Source organism: Ammospiza caudacuta, chromosome Z (assembly GCF_027887145.1).
Source record: "Ammospiza caudacuta isolate bAmmCau1 chromosome Z, bAmmCau1.pri, whole genome shotgun sequence".
NCBI classification, from domain to species: domain Eukaryota; kingdom Metazoa; phylum Chordata; class Aves; order Passeriformes; family Passerellidae; genus Ammospiza; species Ammospiza caudacuta.
In genome coordinates, this window is record NC_080632.1 from 70,070,757 (window position 1) to 70,094,660 (window position 23,904).

The 23,904-nt window shown below is 39.1% G+C and overlaps 1 protein-coding gene across 1 annotated transcript in view; it reads left to right on the forward strand.

Moving 5' to 3' along the window:
* Positions 1-23,904, forward strand: part of TRPM6 (transient receptor potential cation channel subfamily M member 6) — an 86,932-nt gene that overhangs the window by 44,777 nt on the left and 18,251 nt on the right. Inside the window, exons 21-32 of the mRNA XM_058824416.1 lie at positions 1,005-1,256; positions 2,188-2,362; positions 3,847-3,961; positions 5,587-5,786; positions 9,361-9,493; positions 11,225-12,360; positions 13,052-13,164; positions 14,092-14,218; positions 15,110-15,207; positions 17,520-17,578; positions 19,322-19,347; positions 21,078-21,128. Of these exons, the coding sequence (XP_058680399.1) occupies positions 1,005-1,256; positions 2,188-2,362; positions 3,847-3,961; positions 5,587-5,786; positions 9,361-9,493; positions 11,225-12,360; positions 13,052-13,164; positions 14,092-14,218; positions 15,110-15,207; positions 17,520-17,578; positions 19,322-19,347; positions 21,078-21,128 (2,485 nt within the window). The remainder of the gene's footprint in view (positions 1-1,004; positions 1,257-2,187; positions 2,363-3,846; positions 3,962-5,586; positions 5,787-9,360; positions 9,494-11,224; positions 12,361-13,051; positions 13,165-14,091; positions 14,219-15,109; positions 15,208-17,519; positions 17,579-19,321; positions 19,348-21,077; positions 21,129-23,904) is intronic.

The window sequence follows — 23,904 nt, forward strand, 5'->3', positions numbered from 1 at the left end:
TTGATTTTCTTTATCCATGTTCTAGTTCTGGTCTGTTGGCAAAGACTTTGTAGGACATTCTATTTTAGCTGGGCAGCTGCTTAGCTGCTGAGGGCTTTGTTATATATAGCTGCAAAGCTCTGTTGCTCTAGATTGTATCAAATAATTGCTGAAGCCTTAGGCCCTGCAACTAGTTACTCATGTGAGTTAGTCTAGATCACTTGTCTACATTTATGTGGTCATATGCATAAATTCTTGCAGGATCAGGGCATAATGTTTCAAAATCTCTCCTTTGCTTGGTACTTATCAGTGTAATCTCACATAGCACTGCATAATTGGCCTCACTTGTGGCGATGTGCAAACATTTTATTTGCCTCCTCCCTAGGATTCCACTTCACATGTTTGCTCAGTGAAGCTTAAAATCCCTTTGGGGCACCTTACAGTTCAAGGATTGAACATTTCATTCTTTACCTTGCTAGTTGCCAGCACTTCTTTTTTTAACCTGTCCTTGGCAGAATACAAGGATCTTTCATTATATTTTTGTTCTGAAATAAAGGACATTAGTTATTTTCCCAGTAGCAAGGTTAGGCCAGTACTTTCCATGACTTAGGGGTTAATGAAAAGGCCACTGCAGGTCATGACCATCCCTCTAGAAAATGCTTGTTAATTTCTAATAATATGTGTGCATAACAATTCTTTACTGGCTGCTCTCTTCCGCTGAGCTATGTGCCCTTTAGTGAATAGATTCAGGTTCAGGATCCACCTTTTTTGGGAAGAGCTATCCCATTTGATGTCGCATCTTGAGCAATATGACATGGTGGATTAAGTAAAAACCTCAATTGATGATGAATGGCAATATGCAGTAAATGAGTCCAAGACAAAAGAAAAAAAAAGGGGGGGAAATTATACATTCTCAAGTATCATGAAATAATGTGGACCAATGCAGAAATAATGCAGAATAATGCAGAAAAGGTCAAATAATGTATATGTGATTTTAATGGCATTTTCCTCCCAATTCTACCTAGGTATTTATCTCAGAACCTGGAAAATTCTGTCAAAAGGTGAAGGTGTGGATTTATGAATACTGGAATTTTACTGATTCTGTAGCAATCATCCTGTTTATGATTGGTTTTGGTTTGCGGTGGTCCAACCCCCCTGTTCAAACTGCAGGGAGGCTGCTTTACTGCTTGGATATAATATTTTGGTACACTCGGCTCCTTGATCTTTTTGCTGTGAATCAGCATGCTGGCCCATACCTGACAATGATTGGGAAAATGGTAAGCAGTGCACTTTGTAGAAGTATTTCTGTAGCTAAGGCATCTACCTTCAGGAATATGTAAAGCTCAGAAGTGACAGAAAAGGAGAAGTGGTCTAATGGCTCACAGTGAATGTTTTACTTGAAAATACCATGATTCTTTTTGTTTGTGAGTTGACCATAATCAGATTACACTTTTCTTTAATTTATTAATAACTTAATTTATTCACAAAATCCATTTTTACTTAATTCCTTAGAGAAGGGTTTTGTTTGAGTTAGTTTGCCAATCTAGCTTGGTAACAGGAGAAAGAAAAGTCACTGCTTCTTGGAGATGGGCTCACTGTGACAGGTTATTCCCCTAACTCTTGGAAACAGTATCATTATTGTTTTACTTGTTGATTCAAATAACTGCCTCCTTGTTTATCTGTCACAATTTCCGTGAAATCCAAGTTGATCTTGTTTCTCTTTTGCTGTAAGAACTGTTGCTGAACAACTGTCTAGTCCTGGGGGACATGTGAAGATTGCTACCGTAATTTGCCTCCTTTACTGAGAGGTCTCTTCTTAATACTTTTATATTCTGACTTTCATGGTGATTGTTTAGGAGGCAAAATAATTTTCACTGCTGTTCCTTGCTCTCAGTTTGAAAGGAGCACCACTGAGCAAAATCACCATTGTAAGATGTCCGCAATTTTTAGATCTTGCTTAAGATATAAGAGGGACATGTGAGGCAAGTAGGGCTTTTTTGGTCTAAGATGATTTTAACATCTATAAAATGCTCATGTACTCTAGGTCATAGAAACAAAATATTTTTATTTCCTCCAGCATATTAGATTATTACCCCTGGTTTTATATTCTGATTTGTAAAAACAGTGATTGATACTCTTCCCTAAAATGAATGTCTCTTTTACATATAATTAACACAAGTAATTCTTTTACACAAACATGTCTTCTAGACAGGAAACATGTTCTATATTGTGATCATGATGGCCATAGTCCTGCTGAGTTTTGGGGTGTCACGAAAGGCAATTCTTTCACCAGAGGAGCCTCCTTCTTGGACCCTGGCGCGGGATATTGTATTTCAGCCCTACTGGATGATGTTTGGTGAAGTCTATGCTGGAGAAATAGATGGTAGGTAATTTTGAGGCTATAGCTCACGGCTTAAATTTAATATGTGGAGAAGCATGTCTTCTTTGGTCTTTTGACTACCTACTGAGTCTCTTCTTCCTTAAACAGTCCTGATTCCAGTATATGTATATACATATGTATATATGTATATATGTATATTCCAGTATATGTAATGGGTAATACTGCATGAATGAAGTTGAAAATATGAGATTCTTTGTGAAAAATAAAGAGGTTTAAACTCTAAACGCTTCAAATTTAGTGCTTCAAATTAAATATACTGCAAGTATCAGGGCATAGCACATAGGAACTAATACTAAGATTCTTCCTGGTCAGGGGATCTGCCAGTGAAATAAATTTCCAATTAAGTGAATCCAAAGCTGCTGATTTCTTGGAGAAAAGAGAAAAGCTGTCTTTAAGGAAGAAAGAATAAAGGAGGATAAGAAAGGGAGAAATAAGTTGCCTGGCACTATTCTTAAACAGATAAACCATGTGCATAGGAGAAGTAGAACCAATCAATTTAAACAGGAAAAGTTGTGTACCTTGATTATGGCTTTGACCTTGTTTCAGTAAGAGAGAGTAATCAGGCACCCCAGAGATATTTAAGCATTACTGATGTAAGGCACTCTCATGCTACTGACTGAAGGTAAAAGTAAAACAGTCCCTAAAATAGAAAAGTAGTAACCCAAAGAGAAATATATATTTAAAGTACAGAAATATATATTTAAGTTCAGCATAGACCCAATTCATTAAAATAATTGACCATGTTGCCTCCATTATTACTGCTGAAACAATCATATGTATTTTGGTTAAATAAATAAAAATTCTTTTAATGAAAGCACACTGTTAAGTTCCCCAGTTTAATCCATTTAATCACTTAACAATTCTAAACTTTTAGAAATTTGACACTTTCCAACTAAAGCTATGATTTCTCTAGTGACTTTTTATCCTGCAGAATATGTCCCGAATATAGGGCTGCTTCTTTATAAGGATGTTTCAAAGTTTCCTCCAAAGAGTTGAATTTGATTAGAAATTTAAAAGGTTGGGAAGTATTTATTTTTATGATTTAAAAACATCAGAAAGGATCCCCTAATTTCCACCATTTGTTGCTTTACGTCTGAGGTGCTCCTGTCTTAAGGATCAAAGATTTGGATTTCATCTTACTTGGGTAAAAGCCATCCCCCAAATACATTTCAGCTGTGTATTCCCCCATAACAAAAAGTGGAATGACTGGCATAATAACTGATTTGTATGAAGTGGTGTCTGCATCTTCTGAACAGTGGTTACTAAGGTGGTAGTAGCACAAAGGGGCCTCAGTTCTCCTTTTGGTAGAGGTTGATCTTTAAGTTGGAAATTTAGTGATGCAAAATCTCTGTGAAATTAGTGAGGACTATTCTGTTTCTCGCTGAGACAAATGAGAAGCATGGGCCATTGCTGTGCTCTGCTCTGGTTCCTGTGCTACCCACGTTCTGTATGTCTTTCATTTCCAGTTTGTGAAGCCAATGAAGACTGTCCTCCCGGCTCCTTTCTCACACCCTTTCTGCAAGCTGTCTACCTCTTTGTGCAGTACATCATCATGGTCAACTTGCTCATTGCATTCTTTAAGTAGGTACCTTGGTATATTGCTGCAAAAGCAACTAAGTTAGTGTGTTGTGCCTGCACTTCTGGAAAGATTTTCACCAAAAATGCCTCAGCAAGGGCATGTTGATGGTGGTGGTTGTACCCCATCAGCCATGGGGGTAAGTCAAATGAAGGAAAGAATGGTGGTAGCCAGATGGTGCAAGGAAAGGTATAGTGAGAAGACAGCTAAGCTCTTTTGCCACTTAAAAAGAATGTGACTCTGTGAGAGCGGACAATTGCAGTTGGCAAAAAAACCAGCATTAATTCATCTCTGAAGTAACTTTCCCTTCCTAAAAGTTGTATTTGTTGTGCTAAGAGCCTATATAAAATTCATCATAGCACAGGCCAAACTGGCAGATAAGTGAAAGGCATTCAAGTGAAGAGGATAAAGGAGGAGTATGCTTTTCCTTTAGGAAATAATTTGAAAATTCTTACTTACTTTAAGCAATCCCATATGTTCTAGACTGAAATCTTACAGTAGTGTTTTCAGCAATTTGCCTTTTAATGTGTGCTGCCACAGTACAAAGGGTTTTTATATTAATTCTATAGAAATTCATAGTACTTTATTAGTGTTTTTATAGTAATTCTAAACCCTTTATGTTTTAACAGGAACCCCTTGTAGTGGATCATGTTCTGTAAAATATTAGTAAAGAGCAGCCTAACCCAAGCAGTTATTTATTTTTTCTTATAGTTCTAGCATTTCTGGGGAAGAAGAAGTCAGCTGCAGGTTTAAAAAATTCAAATTAATAAAAGAACTCATTCATATGCAAAAACCCCTAAACTGTCAAAACTCATTCTATTTCCACTTCCAATAAAAAATCCCTTTCCTGAAATTGTGTCAAGGAATCAATCTATTTTCTTACACATTATGTATTATTTTACATGTGTGAAATTGTTATCTGAATTATTTCTGGAACTAAACCTTTAGTAATGATGAAATGGTAAATCTTCTGCATCATGCTTTGATTGTTCCAGAAGTGGGACCAGAAATGGGTGGCTATGAGAAACACATTTAATTATGCTCTCAGAAGGAAAGCTGATGTTTTTGTGATTATATGCTGGCTGTGTAGAATGACAGTGAATCTGAAATTACTAGAAATGGAATGCTAGAAACCACAACAATTCTTTCCTGTGCTTGAGTCTATCATAGTAGATACAGAAAATTATTCAGTGCAGTCATGTTTATTAATTTTGCAGCTCCAGTGAGTATTCTGCAGAAGAATGGCTCATGTAGGTGCAAACTATTTTGTCACAGTCTTCCCTTAGCCTGAGACCTACTTTTAATCCAGTCCAAAGAGGAAAACAATGCTGAATTCTGTAGTTAGGGTATATATTAAAATTTAAATAGTATGACTGGGATTTCAAAGCCATGTCGGTGGCATCTTTTGCCCTGCTCCCATTAATGTGAATGGGAGTTGGATCTCCAAATCTGTTGGGCAGCTTTGAAGATCTCATTCTAAGTACACTAGCTGCAGGCACATGAGTTGCTAAGCTGATTTACCTCACTGGAGGAATGAGACCAGCGTTAGATTAGATCTGTTGACAAGTGTCTTGTGCTATATTGGGAATATTTACCCTCCTTCTCCTCTCCTCTGTGGCTCTCTCCTCAGTAATGTTTATTTTGACTTGAAATCCATCTCAAACAAGCTCTGGAAGTACAACCGTTACCGCTACATCATGACCTACCGTGAGAAGCCGTGGTTGCCTCCACCCTTCATCCTCCTCAGTCACATTGGGCTTCTGCTAAAGTGCATCTTCCACCACCAGCCCCCAAATGAGTCGGATCAAGAGGAAGGCGACGTTGGACTAAGTAAGCTGGGAGCCAAAAGAAATAGTTCATCATCACTCCCAAAAAAAGTTCCAAAAAAAAAAAAGGAAAAAATAGGGGGTGATGCCTTGCTTTTGCTGTGTTGCATACTGTGCATCAGTCAAGATACCTCACAACTCTGAGGTGAAATAAAGGGACAGCAACTTACTGTGTAGGAACAAAACAATATCTTATTTTAAAAGAAATTAAGCAGTGCCAAAGGTATAAATTTCTGTATGTTTGTCATGAAAAGACGAATAATTCCTTTATCTCTACCTGGGGAAAGTAGCGGCAGAGCCCAAGGGTAGAGGAGATCCAGTGTGCACAGAGGCTTCCCACCTCCTTGCTGCTTTTGTCCCTTTGTGCACTGGCTTTTGACTGCACCTTACCTTCTTCACTTTTCCCAGCCTTCATTTTTCCCACCCAGAGAAGGGTGGTAAAGCCACTTTTCTTCATGCCAGGTCTTTCCTAATGACTCCTTAGGCCAGTTCCCTGTCCCACTTTCACCACCTCTGCCTGGATTAGCCTGGGCTGTTGTGGGAAAAGGATCTCAGGATAATGGGATGGAAAGTAGTGGGGCTTGGTGGTGGGTGTAAGGCAGGGGAAAAGGTGACTGTAACTACATCTAAAAAATTGGGAAGCATTGGTATCTAGTATTATACAGTCTCATCCTTTTTGATGTATCGTAAACCCTTGATGCTTTATAATAGAGGTGGGCAGATCCTGTGTGGGTTATGCCTCACTTAGAATTTTCTCTTCTGAACATGAATCCCTGAAGATACCTGGCATGCTCACAGGTGGTTGTAGAGCACCAAAACAGGCTTACCTAATCAATACTTGTCCTGGTTTGAAAAGGAAGTGAGTTTTTTGGGATGCTGTGATCAACCCAATAGGTGCTGAGATTTGAATATTAGCACCTGGTGTGGCCACTGAGGACATGGATACGCCTCTGACTAGGGGGAAGCTCTCTTGGTTCCAGACAGTGAAGGGTTCAGAGCAGCCCTGCTCGGCTGCGGGCTGGGCAGGGCAGGGGAAGCCATGCGGCCTGGTGAGGTAGGCCGGGCCTTGGACAGAGAGGGGAGGTGAAGGCCCCTGCAGGATGGAAGGGTGGAGGAACACTGAGAGGCTTCAAGGCAGCGGCCCCACCTGAGACAGAGAGAGAGAGAGAGAGAGAGAGAGCGAGAGAGAGCGCTGGTGTCTGTGCCAGTGCCACCTTGACATTTGATAGCATGGCGGCCGAAAAGGAGAAGGGGCGGTGGAAGGTGCAGTGAGAAGGTGCCCAGCAGGGCAGCGTGGGAGCTCTGGACAGGCAGAGCCTGAGATTTTTAACCCTTTTCTTGGATGATGGAAACCTTACAAATGCTAATCCTCCTGGAGCTAAATGAGGAGACAGAGATGAGATAAAAGGAAATGGGCCACGAGAGAAGTGGAGAAGCATCTTGGGTGGGAGGAGGTGATGGAGTGGCCTTTGGCTGGACTTTTCTTGTATAGCCATGGACAGAACCATTTTTTCCTGTGACAGAGACTGCATTTAGGGGGAGGCAATGGCTTGGAGCCAAGAGAGTGCAGTGATGTTATGTGAAAGAGTGCATGAACAGAGACAACGGGTGAGGAGGGTGGTGGTGCCCTCGATCTTCAGTGGAAGAAGAAGATCTCTGTTCTTGAGGCCCCTCGACCCCAGGGGGTGAAATCTGGGGGGGACAGATGTCCCAAAGGTGAGAGACTGTGCTCTTTTTGGAATGGGACAAAGCATCCTTGAAAGGAAAACCCTAGAAGCAGCTCTGGTCCATGTGCAGTGGTGAGAGCACTGGGCGTGGAAGGAAGAGGTCACGATGGCAGATGATCTCTGGGTGGTGCCACGAGTGACATGGAAACATAAGAGGTCCCAGCTGTGTTTCCTGGGGAAGCCTATAGTACAAGAAAGACTCCTCTCTCCTTGATGAACTGAGAATTGATGGACTGAGAGTTGGTGATCTGAAAGGTGGATGTATTGGAAATTTAGTGGGGGGAAGAGGAAAGTTTATTAGAAAGTTTTCATTCCGAGTTCTGTGTGTGTTTCTCTTTATATATAGTTGTAAGTTAATAAAGTTTTTCTTCTTTATTCCTAAGTTAGAGCCTGCTTTGCTCTATTCCTAGTCACATCTCACAGCAGACACTAGAGAGCATATATTTTCATGGGGGACTGGCATTGCGCCAGCATCAAACCATGACAGTGCTGAACTACTGTACTGCTTCTCGCTGGTTCAGCTCCCCCATCATGACGGTATAGACCAGCCTGCCTTGGAAGTGCCATTGCTTGTTTTATGTGCAAGCACAGCATAAGTCAGTGGCATAGCCTGGAGGGTGTCCTGTGAGGAGCTGAAGGAAAATTGCTTAGCACATCTGAAAGTCCTTGCACAGAAGAGAGCTCATGCTTGCTTTCACTTTCTCTCGAAAGGAGAATTTTTTTTCTGTTTAGGCACTTCTGGGCACCTTTTTCTATACACTTTTGCTTGGCAGCTTTCTCTTACTTTAGTTGTGGTGTTGTTATAATTAACTCATTTTCACAACGAGTACCCAGAGCCACCCTGTGGAAAATCAATACCAAGACACAGAGTACAATTTTGGAGGAAATAACACAGGTCAAATAGGGTAGAAAAGTGTCTGGAAGGTGATGAAGTCTCATTTGGAGTGAGAGGGGTCTTCACTGCTGAGCTGTGTGTTGCAGCTGAGTACTACATCCTTGTAGCAAACACTGCCTTGTTGCTTGGAACAGGCACCTCTCTAGCAACTACAGTGAGGACTTTGGTACATAGAAAATGACAGAAAAGAGGAGCTTAGAAAATGTGGAGTTTGAGCCAGAGAAGCAGCTTTCCACCATATGCATTTCTTCGTACTGCCTTGTAATGGCAGTAATGGCTGCTGTCTCAGAAGTCTTGATGTGCTAGAAGAATAGCACCATGAGCAGCCCAAGTTATGGAGTTTTAAACTTCTGAATGCTTTTTTCCCCCCAAAAATCTTGGAGTTGAAGGTCTTAATGTTTTGTACATATGAACTTTTATTAAGGATATCTGAATGTTTTATGGATATGAGCATAATAACTAATCAGGTGAAAAAAAAAAAAAGCTTTGGAGCTTTGAGCACCTGAATGGACTGTAATTGTTGTAGGTGACTAGCACTAAATGAATGCCTGGGCCAAAATGGAGTGAAAGTTTTGTAAGGTTTGCATGTTCATATCTAAGTCTTGTGAATGACACATGTATAACAAAGTACAGGAAAAAATTTGTGAGAAAATTAATCTTTGTGAGCTGCCATTCAGATATGTATTTTTGAAGCTTTAAAAGGAGTGTACTGGAATTTTTGCCTGTGTGATTTTGTTCCCTATGTAAGGAAAGACAAAATCACACATTTTCATGTATTTGAGTCTTTATACTGAAGCCTAAATTAATGCACTTAGGCCTGATTAATTCTTGTCAAAGGAGGGAGTGTAAACAAGTTTTTCGACTGGATTTTTTTTCTTTTTTTTTCCCTCATGCATACTTATAAGTGATTGCAATTATTAACATGCTTCATACTGATTCCTACCTCCTTTATTCAGAGCTCTACCTGAGTGATGAGGAGTTAAAGAAACTCCATGACTTTGAGGAACAGTGTGTAGAAGAATATTTTCTTGAAAAGAATGAAAACCTGAGTTCCAGTGGCAGTGAAAGGATCCGTTTGACCACAGAAAGGTGTGTTTTGATACATATTTATGTTCTCTGTATAAATTTGTCATATATAAAGACCTTGATAAGTTCATGCTTTTGAAGCTGGTTATGGCCACTCTGAACATGCATAGGCCTTGTTAATTTGATGGATTTGTGTCTGTTTCTGTATTTGCATCTCTTTGAGGTATTTGTCAGATCTGAACTGGGCAGCCTTGCTGACAGAATTGTATCCCCAGACCCATGCAGTGTGGGGATACACACCCCATGGTTAAAGGGGTACAGAGAGGTGCTGCTCAGTTTCACTTGTGCAGATCAGGTAGCACTACAGAAGCACGCCAGAGAACAGCATACAACATGTAATTTTATTTAAAAGCTTAGTAGTGTACAGACACAGAGAGTATTGCTTGTGATTGGGTATAATTGCTGTTTACAGAAACAGCCTGCAAACAACCACTGTAGCATTATTTGCAATATAGTGTCTTGGTTTGCACAGTGTCAATACACAGCTACCAACTGGGTTTCAAAACAGTCAGTATTGGCCTAATTAAGCTTTTTATTGAAATCAATCTTAAATATACCATTAAGTTTAATGTGAACAGTTAAAAAAAATGAACACTATAAAAATCTTACTGAATGCCAACAGTGATTTCATCTAACAAATTTGTTTTGCCAGAGAAAACATAACATTATTTTCTGCAAAATAATTTTCTTGGCTTCTTCAACACAGAAGTTGAACACAAGTAAGTTTCTTGGCTTCTTCAACACAGAAGCCAAGAAACATCCTCTCCAAAAGATATTAAATAAGTAGTTTTGTTCAGAAACTGCAGAATTGATTACTTCAAGAAGGTCTCATTTACTGGAGATATATATATCTGGAAAGGAATTTTTTTCTGAGTGCAAGTGAAACACTCTTCACAGCATTGCATGACATTAATGCAAGAAATTAATTTAGATTAATAAAATGTTCTGGAACACTGGTCCTTGATTTGATACAGCAATGCCTTAATACTACATATTTTAGTTACTCTGTGACGAGGAAAAGAAATTACTATGGCATATTGCCTGCAGATAACTTATCATTATCTTAGTGATAAAGTAAGAGAGAATATCTTCAGGAAATATGAAGATACTGGTTTGGTTAAATTATTTAATTCCAGGCCAAGAAGTTCCTGCACTTTTCACTGGGGATTTGAGGATAATAAAAAAGGCTTTAGTTTTTTGGGCTGTTGAATTTTACCTGAAGATAACCAATGCTATAAGATGCATAGGAGCTGCTTCTGGAGGCCAAATATGTTCTTGGGAAGACCTGTTTCTCAGCAGTCTCTAGTATTTGAAAAATGCAAGGTTAAATTAAAGAGTTTGTGTGAGGCTTATCCTTCTCATGCTTGCACAAGAAATGTAAAATCAGGATGTCCAGCTGGCAGGAAGTATACTTCATTTGCAGCCATACCCTATGTAACCTGCCACCAATGTTTTAGTAGTTCTATGGCAATGAATGGGTATTAGTAGGAAAACAACAATATTTAAAATAGATATTCCTTGAGCAAAATGTATGTTTCCTTAGGAAACACACTGGCAGTTTGGCTGGGTTTTGTCAAACACAGGTATTAATGGGAATGAAAGTCACCATTTAAAAAAAAGCCTATTTGAAATGCTGACTTTTTGAAATTTATTAATGGTTTCTCTCATCATGTCTCCAACAGATGTAAAGATCTATGTTTTGGTATTTTAGTTATGTTTTCTTTTTCGACCTAGAGTGGAAGAGATGTTTCAACAACTTAAAGAAGTGCATGAGAAGGTATTCTATATCAAGGAGTCTTTACTCTCCCTGGACAGCCAGCTAGGACATTTGCAAGACCTGTCTGCCCTGACAGTGGACATCCTCAAAGTGCTTTCTGCTGTAGACACTTTGAAGGTGGAAGAAGCCTTACTGGCTGACACAAAACTTCAAACCCGTAGGAAGCTGCCCCATAGCTGGAGCAATGCATTCTATTCCAAGACCTTGAGCAGTCTGGAGGGCTTGTGTGACAAGAAATACCACTATTACAGCATGCCACCCTCCCTCTTACGGAGCTTGGTAAGGACTCAGTCTCCGTCGGAGTGCAAACTCTTGAAGTCTGAGTGTGACAAGGTGGTAGAAGACAGCTCTCAGAAGGTAGAAATAGAAACAGACACACTCACTTCAGGAGTATCCTCTGAGACTAGGTCGACTCCTAGGTATGGGCAGTTTTTGCTGGTGCCCCCTGACCATCAGGGAGGGTCTTTTCCTGAGGATGTCACCTTAAGTTTGTCCTTTTTGAACACTGCTGCCAAGTATAAGGATGAAGCATTCAGAGATGACCTGCAAAGTAGCATTGTGGTTCCTCAAAACTTGCCGGGTATCAGCTTCCTTGGCAAAGAGACAGAAGATTGCCAGTGGAGCCAGAGAGACTTTGTTATTCATTTGCCATCAGAAAAGATTGCTGCTGCAGAAGCTGATCATCCTCTTGATCTCCAGCTACCACTGGATATTGAAGAAAGTGTAGCATCCCCCTGTGATGACAGGGAAGAAACTGAAGGTGGTTATGTGAACTGGGGATTCTCTGAAGGTGATGAAAAAGGAGTTTTCATCTCAAATTCAAAGAAGAAAGCTCTGTGCCTCCATTCCTCCTATGACAGGGATAACAATTGCCAGAACAATCCCACCAGGCATGTCCAGTTAAGTCATTCGAAGTCCTTCTCCTACAACTCATTCAAGTCATGTCCCAGCAGCAGCATCTCTCAGAACAGGCTGAAGAGAAGCATCTCCCTCTGGATCAGCCCTCTCTGGAGGGACTGGAGTTTCTGCAGAAGCAACAGCTTACCGTCCCCTAAGAAAGAGAGATCAGGGAAAGTCTGCAAGGCCATAGCCGGTAATTACAAAACATTAAATGTGTACAGTATCTTCTACTGGAGAGTTCAAGACATGACAAAAATGTTTCATTTGCACCCAGAAGGTATTAGATGCAGTGAAGGATGGGAGCTGAGAGTCCAGAGTGTGGGTCTGGGTGTTGGGAATATCCAAAGTGTGCCTGGTATCCAAGCTGCAACACACCTGTTTGCCAGCCACCCTGATCTGCCCCATCTCATGGAATCTCCATGTCTGTGGCTACACAGCCAGGTGGCAGAAGGACTGTGCTCACTCTGGGGAAGTCTCTTGCCCTGGGGATGCAAAGACAGAGTTGCAGGAATCAAAATACATTTCATGATCCTGTAGAGATACATTAGCAGTATCAGAGATGGGTGCATGGAGAATTAAAAGGCATACTTTTCTGTAGTCTGTTTAAATACCTCTCTGTCCACCACCAGGTTTGCTTACCAAGTGTTAAAATAAATCAGATTCAAGTTTTAATTATGAAGAGTATGACATGATGGATGACATTGGTTGTTTTATATCTTGTGATGGTGCACATCTTTGCACGGAACTGCTTGAGTACTGAGTTTGGATATCACAACTCTTTCTCAGGTTGCTTTAGACATCTGCCAGTTGTCGGTCCTATCAGATTTTCCCTTAGTAAGCAGATATTCTGTAGCTTAAAGGTGTTTTTTGACTCTTTCCTGCAGAATCTTTAGGATCCTGTGAGCTACACCACAGTGAGACAACAAAAGCAGAACAGCAAAACAGAGACAGAAAGTCTGGGAGAGGAAAGAGGAATCAAAAACCTCTTCAGGTGCCGGTATGGGCAGATGCAAGAGAACTGTGTATCTCAAAATTGTCTTTTTCATTCCTTAAGAGCAGTTCTGCAGTGTCATTTAATTGAAAATGCAAGCATTTAAAATGCTGCACACAAACTGCAGCATCTCCTGTGTGTGTCTAGTTTTGGTTCAATTTTACTTTTTTTTGGATGTGTGAGATTTCTGTTTTGAATTGCTGCCATCCAGGGACTTTGTTATACCATGCTGATACTGATTTTGTGATTCACAAATGTAAATCAGTCTTTGCATTTCAGCTTTCAGGAGAACTTGTGGAGGCTTCATGTGATCTAGACTAGACTGAAGCAGTGACCATATCTGGGGGGGTTATAGCTGTACTCAGGCAAGATAGGCCTCATAACATTTTCTCCTGCCTGCAAGAGTCCCATGGACTTTTCTCTGAATCCATCAAACATTTAGCACATTGCAGAAAGTATATTGATTGTGTGTGTATAGGTGTGGGGCAACCTTTGCAACTGATTCTGTATGTTCATAAATAAAAATCTATTTCTAGAGCCTATACAGAAATTTCTAGGGTCTTCATTATCTGGAAAGAATTATCACTGTTTAATGAGATGAATACTGAAGGCTAGTTTATTTACATAAGATACACAGGTCAGCAAAGGGTCTTGGACTTGAACTTTGAAATCCAGTATCTCTCAAGGTATTAGGTCTCAAGGTTCAAATGCCTTCAGACAGTGTGAGACCACAGTACTTGCTAGACAAGAGCAACATGTCTTCTGCACTTTGTAACAAAACTGGGAAAATCTGTTTCTCAGCTGGGAATGCATTCATTAATTCACTGGCATTTCAGAGGTGCTCTGAAAGGCCACATCATAATGCTGTCAGAGGAACTGTAGAGATACTAGTCATCCTGTAAATTCAGTATTGTTTTGTCTGTGTCTTGGCAGGTGATTAGAGTGGATGATTGTCCCCATAACACTCAAGTGAACTCAGAGCCTGCAGAAATCAATGTCTGTGATGAGCAGGAGAAACACAGCAAGAATTGGCTCACTGTGTCTAATTTCAGTCAGCTAAGTATGTTACATGTTACACAAAGTGAATTTCAGAACAGCTTTCAAAAAGAAGCAGTAAATGTAATTCAGAGAATCCAAGTGTCATCCACCATTTTCACCTTATGGCATAATTTTTATGGAATTAGACTTAGTTTGCCTTGGTAATTTATGCAACATTGAAGAGGCAAAAGAGTCATAGGATGGATGGAAGATCAGGTGAATTTATTTGGGACCACTGCCTGTCTTCCATGGAAGATAGCTGAGTGTTAATCCTTAGGAATAAGTCAGAAGAATGATGTCTTTGTCTCCTCTCCTGAAGTGTCTTCTAAAGTGATATCCTGGCTAATTGCAAAAAAATAAACTCATTATTTTTCAGGACATTTACCCTCACAGGCAGTGCTGTGACACTGTATTTGCTGGCAGATCCTCTGCCTGCATTATTCATTTCTCATTGCTCAGAAACATATCCTCCAAAGGGAAGAAATTAATTCTGTATTGTCTCTTTTGGGGTGAAAAGGAATGGCATTTTGACCCTTCTTTTAGTAATTCTCAATCTCTTTCATTCTCAGAAATTCTATGCATCTTTCATCTCATCTTTCAACTTTGCTGTGATGTGGCTCACTGGTTTCATCCTGTGAGCTGCTGGGAGAAGTACAAGACAGAGCTGTGGCTCACTACCACTCGGCACTCAGCCCAAGGAGGAGGGCTGTACTCCAAAGTTTGCTGAAAAAAGTGGAAATAGTCTGTTTAGCCCTATGAAATTCTATCACTGTTTTTTTAACCCATTACACATTTACTGGGACAATATGGTGTATAGGTGTTTATTTTATAACACTGCGTAGCTACTTAGTTTATAGCAATGGAGTTGTTCATTTACGCTCTAGAAATAGCTGACGGCTTCTCTTTTGACTAGGTTTGGAACGTCTCCATTACAAGCACCAGAAAATTAAAAATCCAGACTTTGGTAGGCATACCATACCATTCTGTGATTACCTGAGGCATTCTCGAGAGGTAAGACCTAGGATTACACATACTAGTCCATAATTTTGGCTGGGATGAGCCCACAGTCATGCCTGGATTTGCCAATAGAGTTTCTTTGTCATGACATAACTCTTTGAGAGATGAGAATCTTTGTTGTCTTCTGGAACAGTGCACATGTGGAAGTAAATGAATAATTTAACAGCTGCTCTACTAACACTCTCCTAAGATTATTGAAATACAACATTAAATTATTGAATCTTCCAGTGGTTCTGAATATGAGCTTAGTCACAAATAACATGTGTTGATGTTTCATCAGGCAATGAGTGAGCACACAACTTGGTCTTGAACTTGTGGGCAGAATGGATTAGAAGAAAATTTTGGAGAGTCAACTACATAGCATTCACTTTTTCACACAGTTGTTTCTTACAAAAAGGTGGATAAATATTGATAATAGTTGCAAAGCATGGATTTTTTAACCATTCTCTTATAATAATTGTATTTTATTATTTACTAGAATTAATCTGCAGCTCTGTAATCTAAAGTTTCATTTCCTGTGTGAAAACTAATATAGACTCCTTGAATTTGATGGAACTAGACCAATTTATATTTCCTGAAGACGTGAGCAGGAATCTGGGTTGTGGAAACTACTACCTGTTTTAAAATTATGTAGCTAATAGAAGAAATGGAATAGCTAATCAAAGAGAATGTACCATTCATTCAATTTTATAGGGATATCTCAGAGAAATGAAAGGAAATTATCAAAGAATAAATTAAGAAAAGGAAACGTGAGCGAATCCTTTCCTCTTTCTTTTCAAGGGCACCAAAGCACTCTTCCTTGTTGATTTCACTTATAGGACTTTTGGTTATGAAAACGGAGTTCTTTCAAAGACTTATTTTTCACTGAAAATGTTATAATTTTTCTTTTTTTAGGAATAAAAATGAAACAAGTAATTCCAGTTATGCTGTTCTGAGTGTTGTAGAATTTGAATCCCATATACCATGGATGAGAGCTTTAATGTTTTAATTTTAAAAAATGGTGGGGTTTTGTATGAAAAAGTGACAAGAGAGAGAAAGAGAAATAAATTTACTGATTTTGTATTCTGTAAAACTGAAACTTGGACTCAAAATCAATACGTCTTTTAATTGTGAATCACAGGAGCAGCCAGGCAAAATAAAGTCAGGAAAACTGTGTGAGGTAACCAAGTAATCTGGTGTTTCATAGCTCATATTAAGATATATTGATATAAGACACAAGTGTGATATTTTTTAAATCATAAAAGAATGCATTCTGCTGATTAATAGCAGTATTGGAGTTACGTCGAAACCAGTTGTTTCTGAAACATCAACTTCAAATTTATTCTTCCAAGGTACAGCCTCCAGTATCCACTGAATTGTTGTGCCTCTCTCTGGACTATGAAAGTTTGTATTTACACTGAGATGTAACAAAGTTTCTGTATCCAACTGTTCCACTTGGAGAATTATGTATTTTAAAGATACGTATCTTTCTGAAAGTGAAGCTTCTCACTCATGGCATACCAGGGGCTCAGAAATCGCTCTTGAGAGGAAGCAGAGAGCAAAGGAAGGGGTGTGTAGGAAGCTTTTGGTAAAGACTTTCTCATCTTCAAAGCAAGGTACACGTTCAAAATGTGAGGGAAATTAAAAAAAAAAATTAAAATTTATTTAAGTTGAAGTTTAAATTAAAAGTTGAATTTTAGTTGATTCATCTTTAAACTTAGCTGCCCTTAAACTTTAGTGTGTGTGTGTGTTTTGAGGATTGAAACTGGTGTGAATACTATTGAGAAGAAAAATTCCATTTCTTTCTGCCATATTAGGAGGACCTGGCTGGCTCATTTTTTCCTAATATGGCTTGAAGTTTAAAAGATTATTTGAGTATTTCTTTAAATATAAGACCTTGAAAATATGTGATCTAAATATCCCTGGAAAGCTGCTCAGTGTGTTACGTTCTTCTGTTCCAGGGCTTATTTTCAACAACAGTAAAAGTTATGCCTACACTGGAATTTTCCAACATAAAGAAAGTTCTCTAATACTGTGCTTATTAGAAGAACTTAACCAGCTTTGTGAGTGTATGGAGATATAGGTGGTGACCTGAGTATTTAATTCAAATTTCTGGAGACAACATGGAAAATGGCAATGTGAGCAAGTTATTTCCATTTTAGTGTAGGTATGGCAGTGCTATGATTCACCTGCTGTCAGGGTCATTATTCATCTTAACAAAAATCATATCAACAACTGTTCTCAGCATTGTACCTTCTTGAGCTGTGCAATATGAATATGATAAAGATGTCCATATTTTACCAGTAAAAGTGTCTTTCTTTTTTTAGGATTTCAGTAATAGCGTATTTGGAAATATCAAGAAAAGTAATCTGAACAGGAACTCCTCGTATGTATCATTAGTATGTTAAGATATTCACCACAGGTTTTCAGAAAGAGATGTCTGTAGTGTCTGCAGGTTTCCATTTCAGTTCCGCAATACACTCAGGATGACAAATTCCTGAGACATGAAGAGGCCATTCATTGTATTTAAGTTTGTTTAAAGGAAATCTTACAAATGGAGACCAAAGAGATCCATTTAAAAAAAGTGTATGATTTTAGGTGGAATAGACACCCTTTCTAATTCTAGCAATAACTGAATTTTCTAATTCAGTCACTAAGATGACAGCTGGACCTGATGATTTACAAGGTATTTTCCAGCCTTAGTGGTTCTATGATTCTGCGGTGATTCCATGGTTCTATGGCCATAGCATCTTTAATTAGCCCTTTTTCCAATCTAGTTAGCATGAAAAGTTGTATTTGCTTTTGCTGTGCAATTGCATATTTTATTTTTTAATAATTGCAATGTGAGCATCTCCTGAAAACTTCTCTCATTGACTGATTTATCTCTTTCATACATTTACTAAATATTTAGCTCAGTTTTCTTAATCCATTTTCAGAAGTTATGAAGCTTTGATTACATTTAGTGAAAGTATACTGGTTTCACAAGTGGTTTCCGTTTTCTTGTGATGCTTTTAATTTTTTTCCCAGATTGATTAATCATTATCATATTAATAGTATTTTTGCTACATGCAGAGCTGTCTTTATGTTCCTTTTCCTTCCTATTTTCATCAGTTTCTTCTAGACTTTTGTTTTGGTTTTGTTTTTTGTTATTTGGGGTTTTTTTGTTGTTGTTGTTGTTTTTGTTTTTTGTTTTTTCTTCTTCTTTTTTCTTTTTTCTATTTCTTTTTTCTTTTTTCTTTTTTCTTTTTTCTTTTTTCTTTTTTCTTTTTTCTTTTTTCTTTTTTCTTTTTTCTTTTTTCTTTTTTCTTTTTTCTTTTTTCTTTTTTCTTTTTTCTTTTTTCTTTTCAGCACTGAGCAGGTAATTACTAGAAGATACTAGAAAGCTGTCACATCCCAGATGAACTCACCATGGGGAGGAAGAGAGTTACTGGGGGTTTTATGGATACTCTGTGTGTGTGTGGGGCCAGAGGAGCGGGGTTGGGTGTTCTGCTGCTGTTGTGGGTTTGGGGTTTTTAGGGTGTTTTTTCTCTTTTCTTTTTTTACACCCCACCATTTATAGAGGTAGACAAACTGCACACTTACCATCAGGATGTAGGGGCTGTTGAGTTGCCTGAATCTGTTGTCTTCAGTGGGATATCTCTGGTAGATGAGGTGAATCACATCTTCTGTGTTCTGTAACAAAGACTGCTTTAATGTAGCAGTGCTTTTGCAATCAGACTTGTTAATCCAAAGGATCACCAATTCTAATCAATTTTAAAAGTATGCTATTGTACGAGGAATGGTGATGACAAAAGTAACTGTTAATGCATCTCAGCATTGACTAAAAACGAGCAGTTGTGTGTGTGATTGAAAACTCTGTAACTGATACTGTTATTGCAGTGTAAAAGATGTGAATAGCAGTGCAGACTCAAGAGCAGTTGAACATAAAGCAGAGAAAGAAACATGTAGAAAAATGTGTCAGTTCTTCAGTGCCTGAAGATTGTTTGCTCATGGTTTTGTTGAACAAAATTGTACTGAAGGTTATTTTGCCTTAATGCTGCTTAGTCACATATGATCCATGTGTACTAGTTTTAGCTTAATGACAGAAATAAATGTTGGATTAAAATATCAAATATTTGCTTTTAAACAGATTGAGATCTCCAGAGGAAACTGACAGTAAGTTTTTTACTGCTTGTCACTCATTTTAATTCCCATCTGCAATTCTCATGCAGACAATTCTGAAGCGCAAAATCCAAAAAGAAGCTAATTTACTGTAGTTGAAGATTATAGCGCAGATATTGTTTCATGTGTTAATAACTATTTTTTACTTTAAAGTGAATGATTTTTTATGAGAAACATGTTTTTCTCATAACAACTGCATAATCTTAAAAGAAAAAGATTTATTTTCACTCTAGTCTGACCAGTAATGTTGTCCTTTCAGCAGGAAGAAACTCTTTAAGATGCTGCTGCTTTGATCCCTAACAATCCAAGTGATCTCCTGGGTTAAACCAGGGTGTATGTTTGAAGTTATAAGATTTTTAATGTATGCTTGATTTTTCAAATTGCAATTATTTGTAATACTTCTAGTTGGGTTGTCTACCTGGAATTCTGAAATCTGTGGACTGAATTTATTATGAAATGTCCAGTGAAGAAATTAAAGGTTTTAGTGAGGAATCAGTTTGCTCCTGAAAAGCAGAGAGCTAGTGTAGTATTTGTTGTGTTTTAGTCCATCTCTCAGTTTTCCTGGCATGACACTTAGCCGTAAGAGGCTGAGCAGCTGGGCACCTATCTCTTTTTGAGATTAGCTGTGGTGCAGGAATCAATTGCTCCTGGTCTTATCTCCACTGCAAGTGATGCTCTTTGTGGGTCTGTCTGTGCCCAGAACACTGCAGTGCTGAAGCATTCTGCTGCAAGCACACTGAGTTGTAAGGCTGCTCTCTAGAGCACACCATTCTTTTGATTAAAATCCAGTTCTCCTATTCTCAGAAGGCCCCTTTTCATGTTTTGGTTTTTTTTGCAACATGCAAAATGCGGCAAAAGTAGATGGGTCCAGCAAGAAAAAAATCACAAGGAACTTTGAATCACTAAGAGGAGTGAAAAATGCTGACCCTTCCTCCAGTATCCATAAATGTTTTCATATAAGATCTCTTTCACTAGATAAGGGACTAAAAGCAAATGTAATACACCAAGAAGAAAAGTGTAAAGTTCAAAGAATTTTGGTGAACATTGTTTTGATTATGTAATTTTTTGAAAATTAATAGTAGTACAGTATATAGATACTGAAATCTGGCGTTTTGAAGTATGGTTTTCCAGGACAACAAAATTATTTCATCTAATTAATGAAAATGTGTTCCTTTTTCTTGGTTGTATTAAAAAGGCTTTTTTATAAAGCAAACATTTTTGGACCAAAATTGATCTGTCTGAGCATATGTAACCACCAAAAATGTTTGTTTGCTTATATTTTAACAGCACTTTGGATGCTGTGGGTTAATGGGACAGTATTATTATAGTTTTGGTGCAATAGTACAGTTAATGGAATACTTAATGGAGGATGGAGTTGGAAAACATGTCTTTGGGAGGCCATGAAGCACAGTGGATAGTAAAATACTTTTGATATCCATGAGGTCTAGCTGTCTTAACATGTCCTTGAGGTTAATATATGATTTTCCCCACAATTTCCTTGAATAAATAAGTCGTCTGCCTACATTACACTGACAACTGAAATTTGAAGTATACAGTACATGATAATGCAGCTAAAGCTCATAAGTCATTCTCCTCTTTAGAATGCTGAGTCAGCAGTTCTGATTAATCTGTTTTGTGACAAACTCTGGGATGGAAGGAATTAAAATCATGCATTTGTGTCTGCTATAATAATTAATACAACAATACTTTAAACATTATTTCAGATATCTTCTCCTGCTTGAAAACATCTCAAGATTTGCATCTTCACTACTCAGGTAAGCAGGAGACACAAAAATGACAGCTGAGGAATTTAAGAAATTAAAACAAACATTAGTTGTCCCTTTGTCATACACTGTGATTTTCATTTTTAGGACGTGCACAATTGCCCACTGCTAAGAAGGTTCTGTTTTAATTCATGTCTAACATGAATTTAGGATTTTTGATTTTTTTTTCTGTTGATAATTGCTTCATTCTGGGTATTTATGGCAAATCCAGAGCAGAATTTAGATAATCACTTTCAATATGTCAGTGGAAATCATGAATACAGGTCAGCTTCCTAAGCAGGCAGAAGAGGCCCTACTAGTTTGTTTATAGCTGTCAGTCTCCTCACACCTCCCAAACTCTCCTTGGTACTTTCTGGAGTTCTTTTCTTCAGTTAATTGGTCCTGTACTACCTAATCTGTGTTTGTGTATTTATGAACTCCCGAAAATCTGGCAGGGAATAAATCCTTTGAATGTTAATTTCCTGCAGTCCTGCCTTTCCCCCGGCTGAGTCGGCACGGATTTTCCCTCAAGGCCTGGATGTCAGTTTTTCCAGGAGGAGAAGAGAGCAGAAATTGCCAGTAGATGTCACCATTGCCCACAGGACTTGGCCTCCGGGACAGACAGGGCTGAAATAAACCAAAGCGGCCAGCAGCCTTCTTAGGTCCAAAATCTACAGAGTTGTCACTTGGAATAACACCTCCTGGCTTGCAATCAACTGTACAGACACAGTTTCTCTGACAAGGTGGCATTGTTGCAGATATTGATTTGTTGTTTGTCAGGCGTGCTATTTGAGTTGATGTTGGACTTTTTAGCACAGATGGAAGTGGTTTCCCTTTTGAGGTGACAAATATCTTCAGAGGTTTTCAGTGTATGTTTTCTTTCTGCAGGAAGATTAGGACAGAATTTAGCCAACTAGGCTCAAAAATCCTGCACTATAATTCTGTGCCACATACTGCTTTTGTATTATTCTTGCTATCAGTTTGAGAAAGCAAGTATAATCCCGCCTCTCTGCATACCCAAAAGAGCTAGATCTTTGTCCCAAGTTCGGCAGCTGCTGCATGTCCATGTCACATGGCTTCTCAAAGTTCCAGAGAGACTGGAACTGTGGCAGGGTCTGACAGATGGCATGGATTTTAGCAGCTCCTCTGTTCACATCCTTCTTCCTGCTATGCACTGATTTCATGATCAGTGTGCTCTTAGTGCAGCACCAGAAGAAGATCTTGTTTTTCAGTGCATGCTCCAACACTGTTCAGACATAGTAGCCAACTCCTGTTGAATTTGGTATGTGTAAACAATCTTGAGCTGGAGTATGAAGAGCAGATCTTCTCAAATGGGGACCCCAGTTCATGGGGTGGATGTGTCATGGGTGCCATTTGCTCTGCCTTTCTGGACTCAACAATCTCCAATTACATCTTGCTTAAAGAGGTAATCTTAAAAGAAGGATAGCTGCTGACAAACTCCCTAAGTTCCATAAGCTCCAGAGTTTGTTACCATGGCCTTTTTGATACTCTGCAAAGAAACACAGCTCTGCTGTGGTTAACTCTCTGCTTTGGTTCACTCTCTGCTTTGGATGATGCTTTTGCCTTCATCCATTGACAGTCAGAACAGTAGCATCCAGGTTGCTTCCTAGTTCTAGGAGTGCCTAGTTTTACATCTCTCTTCCCCTTCCTGATAACTCAGTCATGGCGAAGACAAATCCATAAGTATTTGGTTGGCTCTCTGAAGTTTTGAAGGTGTTTGCCTGAGAAATATGCTGCAAGTTAGGGAGATATAACAATGTTACTGATGGTTTTTTTTGGCAAGAAGCCTGAATGAAGAAACTCTCTGCAGGGGAAGTCTAGATTTTCCTGTCCAGACAGACAATCTCATCAGCACAGTGTGAGTGTGTGTTGCTGTACTGGAGTTGGCAGGAGCAGGATGCAAAAGCAGCCAGCCCTTTGTGAAAGGAGGAGGATGAGAAGATGGCAGAAGTCCTTCTAGGCAGGCTGCAAGGGGCTTTCCCAGAGAGCCTGCTTCTTTGGAAGGAGGGAATTCACGAACATGGTGAGATATGGTGGGTCGGTATCCGGCCAGATGGGGTCATGGCTAGGTCCTGGAGGTTATTCAGTACCAATTCACATAATTTTCTGGTGATGGAGAAGGGAGTCCCTTCATGTTGGGGTAGTGGAGGTTGACTTGTTGGTTTCTGTGTAGTGAGTATTCATGTGTGAATTGTTTGCCTCTCTTGTACCCTCTGTTATTAATTCTGCTGCTGTTATTTTCACTTTCCTATTTCATTGCTGTTTCCATTGGTCAATTCCAGTAAATTGACCTTATATAAACCCATGGTCTTTAACTGTTGCGTCTCCAATCCTCTCCATTCCACAGCTGGGAGGAGAGGGAGGGAAATGAGCGAGCAATGTTTGGTCTGGAATGTTTCAGTAGGAACACTGACGTGGGGAGCACCATTCCTAAACCACAACAACCTTATTGGTGTTTCACCTGAAACATGAAGAGCTGAGATAACAACAGATCTGGTAAGAGTGGGTGGGAAACAAGTACTTGTTATTTTAGGTATGTCACAATGCTGTGACCTAACCCTGTATGTTTCAGTGTAGGCACTGTGTGCCCATTGAGGTGCTCCTTTCTGACGCCGGCCGAGGGCTGTTTACAGACGCGAGACGGGGCTGCTGTGGAAAGTGCCTCGAGCTGTTTATTTTTCAGCATCAGTCTCATTACATGATTATGACAATGGGAAGATGCTAGCAGCTCACAATCTAGGCAGCAGGCCAAAAATCTTAATGTTAC